Genomic DNA, 5000 nt, shown 5'->3' with positions numbered 1-5000 from the left:
CACATTATTAAATCTGCTCTGAGTCCAGAGTCCCTGTGATGAAGTCATGAATGGTGTCTGTGTCCCTGCAGCGCTGGTCGCCTGGCGTCCCGGCTCTCCTCCACGCCGCACCACCTGCAGCAGAGCATGACGCTCGCCTTCCTGGAGAACCAGCTGGCGTCAGCGCTGACGCTGCAGTCGGCGCAGGAGTATCGCTACTGGCTGCTCATCTACGCCAGATTCCTCGCCAACGAAGGTACACGGCCTGACCCGAGACCAACCCACTGTGTGTTTGTGTGTGTATTTTCACTGTGGTTATTAACTGTGTGTGTGTGTGTGTGTGTGTGTGTGTGTGTGTGTGTGTCTGTCCCCTCCAGGATCAGAGTACCGTCTCAGAGAGCTGTGTAAGGAGCTGCTGGGTCCGGTCCACAGGTCAGCAGCCTCCTCCTGGGAGCCCACCACTCTGGTACGATCACATGTTTCTGTTGTTGCTTTTAGAAAACCTGGTTGCTAACAGTGTTGCTAACAGTGTTGCTAACAGTGTTACTAAGTGTTGCTAACAGTGTTGCTAACAGTGTTGCTAACAGTGTTGCTAAGTGTTGCTAACAGTGTTACTAAGTGTTGCTAACAGTGTTGCTAAGTGTTGCTAAATGTTGCTAAGTGTTGCTAACAGTGTTACTAAGTGTTGCTAACAGTGTTGCTAAGTGTTGCTAACAGTGTTGCTAACAGTGTTGCTAAGTGTTGCTAACAGTGTTGCTAAGTGTTGCTAACAGTGTTGCTAAGTGTTGCTAACAGTGTTACTAAGTGTTGCTAACACTGTTGCTAACAGTGTTGCTAAGTGTTGCTAACAGTGTTACTAAGTGTTGCTAACACTGTTGCTAACACTGTTGCTAACACTGTTGCTAACACTGTTGCTAACAGTGTTGCTAACAGTGTTGCTAACAGTGTTGCTAACAGTGTTACTAAGTGTTGCTAACAGTGTTGCTAACAGTGTTGCTAACAGTGTTGCTAAGTGTTGCTAACCGTTAGCGTCTGTGTGTTCAGGGTCTACGGAAGCGTGAGCTGCTGCGGGAGGTTTTGCCCGTCATGGTGGAAAACCTGCGATTCCAGAGACTGTTCACGGAGTACCAGGACCAGCTGGAGCTGCTGCGTAACAAATAACACACACACACACACACACACACACACACACACACACACACACACAGAGACACTCAGACTGCCACAAACACACACCTGGACTCATCATGAAACCAGTTTTGGTTGTCCCGGTAAACTCTTTCTGACTGGCAGCTTGAAGCTGTCCTGGCTGGAGACCCTCTGGAGACCCTCTGGGGGTCTGGAGACCCTCTGGAGACCCTCTGGAGACCCTCTGGGGGTCTGGAGACCCTCTGGAGACCCTCTGGGGGGTCTGATGAGAACTGGACTAGCAGCTCTGGGACTCTCAGCTGTCGCTCACTGGGAAGAAGTGGGTGCTTTTTTTTGTTTTGTTTTTTCTAATCACGATCTCAGTTTGACCTTTTTCGTCTTTTGTCTTTTTTCTTGCTGAACGTGCTCCCTCTGACCTATGCACCTCTCTGCACTCCTAATCATGGACTATAAGAGGAGGCGCTGGTTGGACTCCTGGTTCCTCCTCAGAGAGAAACAAACACAAACAGAAATCAGAAGTGGATGTAAAGGAGCAATAGGCTTGTACCAAAGTGATGCCTTTGACAGTGTAGAAACAACAGAAAGGAGAAGGCGTCCAGACAACAAGGTCCGACCGGCGGTGGGGAGTTTCCTTCAGGGGGTCGTGTCTCTTTAATGCCAAAATGTGAAGTCAACAGTGAGCGAAACAGATAATCAGGATGGAGCTCAGAGATTTACGCCATGACAAGAAGAAATGAATGTGTTAAAGAGCACTTATAGGGAGACTTTGGGTTTTTTAAGATGTGGTGTATGACGTAGTTATCCTGCTGGTGGATCTATTTAAACTAAAACCTCTTCACCTCGCTGTCAGACAGGAGCTGGAGCTGGTGTTGATGGTTTCTTCAAGGCCGACAGACTCGATTTAAGCTCACAGAACACGAAAGTTTGTTTGTGTGACTTGGGTGAATCTGCACTAACACTTTAAAACACAAGCAGTCACACAGAAACACAAACAAACGAACCAACAAGGGAGCAGGAGACCAGCTGCTGTGTTCTGAGATAAAGTTAGTGGTTTTGTCAGTCTGGTGGGTTTCATGGAGCGGAAAACAATCCTCGATTGGTTATTTTGCTTTTTAAAGTGTTTTTTTGGATTCACAAAAGTCACACAATAACACAAACTAACTAACTGATGAAGGGAGCAGGAGACCAGCTACTCCTGTGTTCTGTGCGATAAAATTACTGGTTTTGTCAATAGAGTCTCGTATTTTAACTGCTTTATGAAATCCACCATTCATTAGCCATTTTCATTGCTGAGCATTGTTGGTGGTCCTCCTGATGCTGAGGCATGTAGCCTAGCTGCTAGCTGTGCTTCCTTCAGAGCCACCAGACTCCATTAACAGAACCAGTAATGTTAGCCTGGAGCAACACAGAGCTGCCGGTCTGCCTGCTCCCAGATCGGTCCCTTTGTTTGTGCTGTTGAGTGACTTTTATGAATCCAAACCAACCATTAAAAAACACTACAGTCATAAAATAACACAAACAAACTGAACTGATCAAGGCAACAGTCCTGTGAGGTAAAATTATTGGTTTCGTCTTTAGAGTTCTGTGGTTTTGAAGAGAGCAGATATAACGGCTTCAGTTCCCCTCATGTTCATGTTAAAGGGCAGGATAGCTAGGAAGCTAAGCAATGGAAATGATGAATTAATTGTATTTTCACAGCTTAACGATGCAGTTAGACAGCCCTGTGTACATTTACATGATCTCTCTTTAAACACCAGACTCCATTGACAAAAACAGTCATTTCAGCTCACAGAAAACAGCCTCAACTGGTCGCTACAGTCATAAAATAACACAAAGAAATAACCAATCAGGGCAGCTGTAGACCAACAACTCCTGCGTTCTGCGAGGCAAAATGACTGGTTTTGTCTGTAGAGTTCTGTGGTTTTGAAGAGAGCAGAGATAACGGCTTTAGTTCCCCTCATGTTAACTTTAAAGAGGCAGGATTAGCTAGGAAGCTAACCAATGGAAATGATGAATGGATAGTCCTAAGAGGAACCTATGCTCTCTTTAAGGGCACCAGACTCCATTGAGTTTGTGAGCTTAAATTACTGTTTTTTTCAATGGAGTCTGGTGGATTTCATAAGGGAGTTAGACTGCTGTCCATTAACTATTTTCACCAGACTCCATTGGCATCAACAGTCGTTTCAGCTCACAGAAAACAGCCCCAACTGGTCGCTGCAGTCATAAAATAACACAAAGAAACAACCAATCAGGGCAGCAACTCCCGTCTTCTGTCAGGTAAAAAGACTGGTTTTATTAATGGAGTCTGGTGGGCAGAAGCTGGATAAAGACCTCATACAACCACACTTTAAAGTGTTTCCAACACAATAAAATGAGTTTTTGCACAAAAGAAGAACAGGAAGCGCAGCAGCCAAATGAATATTGTGAATGAATTTAGACTAAAAACACAAATCAGATAACATGAGAACAGTGTCAGATAACATAATAAAGTAAAATACTAAATGTTGACGCAGCAGCTGTCGAAGCCACGCGACTTTTTCTAAACAACACTTTGGCGCCATGATGTCATCGATTGTTACATCAGTTTTTACCATCAAATCAACTTGATCAAATGCTTTGTTTTGTCTCAGAATCTTGATAACGAGTCACATTTTTTAATTGTAGTAGATGAATTGATTCAGAACCAGTTTCCAGGCAGATCTTAATAACCTTCATGATGACATCTGAGATGATATCTTCAGTTCCTTCCTCTGATCTGCACAGACTTGAACTTCTGTTACTGTAAACTTGTCACATGCACACAGATTTATTGTAAATATCAGAAACTCTGGGCTCCACTATCTTGGCTTTGCAGATTTTCCAAGATATATATCATGTTTATCATGTTTATCATTAACAGGCCTCTGAGGTTATAAAATGCTTTTTCACTCAGTAAAATGAAATGTTCCATCTTTATTGTTTTCATGTGATCAGAGAGAAATGTCCTGATATTATTTGGTCTGTTTTCACTTCTCGTCTCTTTTGTAAATAACCTCGTTCTCTCTGTTTCCTCTCTGTTGCCGGGCAGAAACCACTGCAGAAAAACCCGTTTTTCAGGACTTGTTTTGACCTCTGACATCTATAACTTGACATTTAAACAGGTTTCAAAAGCCCAACAACACCTCAATGAACTCCTGTTGAAGACAGAGTCCTTTATTTAGCCTCTCCTGTGCTCCGGCTCCTCCTCTGCTACCAGATGTGTAAATAAATGAAGAGTGAGCGCTGGAGAGGAGAGGAACAACTCTTCTTTCTTCACTCGTCTGTACAGAGTTTTTCTTTCGTTAGTCATTTTTAAATGTTTGTACACAAGGTAGTTTTTTTTTTGTTTTTGTTTGTTTCCATTTTCTATGAGGAAGTAGAGACGAGCTGAATTTGCTTTTGAAAGAAAGAAAAGAAAAAGAAATAAACAAATGGGGAACACTTTGGTTTTGGTAACTTCCTGTCTGGTATTTCTTCATTGTGTGTGTGTGTGTGTGTCTCTATGTCTCTCTCTCTCTCTCTCTCTCTGTGTCTCTCTCTCTCTCTCTCTCTCCATCTCTCTCTCTCTCTGTGTCTCTCCTCTCTCTCTCTCTCTCTCTCTCTCTCTCTCTCTCTCTCTCTCTCTCTCTCTCTCTCTCTCTCTGTCAATTCAATTCAATTGGCTTTATTAGCATGACGTAACAATGTACATATTGCCAAAGCAAGCATCAGAAAAAAAGATAACAAGATAAGGAAAGCAATATTTACAATAGATTATTATAATTCTGTTATTAATTTTTTAAAGAAAAGAAAAACTAATAACAATAAAATAAAGCAATATTTACAATCATTGAATTACAATCAACATCTCTGTG

General features: G+C 42.8%; 1 protein-coding gene across 1 annotated transcript in view; it reads left to right on the top strand.

The window, feature by feature from the left end:
• LOC131968040 (protein HIRA-like) overlaps positions 1-4490 on the top strand; it is an 18957-nt gene extending 14467 nt beyond the window's left edge. The window contains 3 exon segments of the mRNA XM_059328786.1: positions 72-235; positions 357-445; positions 1024-4490. Coding sequence (XP_059184769.1) covers positions 72-235; positions 357-445; positions 1024-1140 — 370 coding nt within the window. The 3' untranslated portion in view covers positions 1141-4490.
• The last annotated feature ends 510 nt before the right edge of the window (positions 4491-5000 follow it).

This window comes from Centropristis striata, unplaced genomic scaffold (genome assembly GCF_030273125.1).
Source record: "Centropristis striata isolate RG_2023a ecotype Rhode Island unplaced genomic scaffold, C.striata_1.0 Scaffold_75, whole genome shotgun sequence".
Classification (NCBI taxonomy): domain Eukaryota; kingdom Metazoa; phylum Chordata; class Actinopteri; order Perciformes; family Serranidae; genus Centropristis; species Centropristis striata.
Note: the sequence above shows the minus strand (reverse complement) of the source record. Positions and strands in the feature narration are given on the sequence as shown.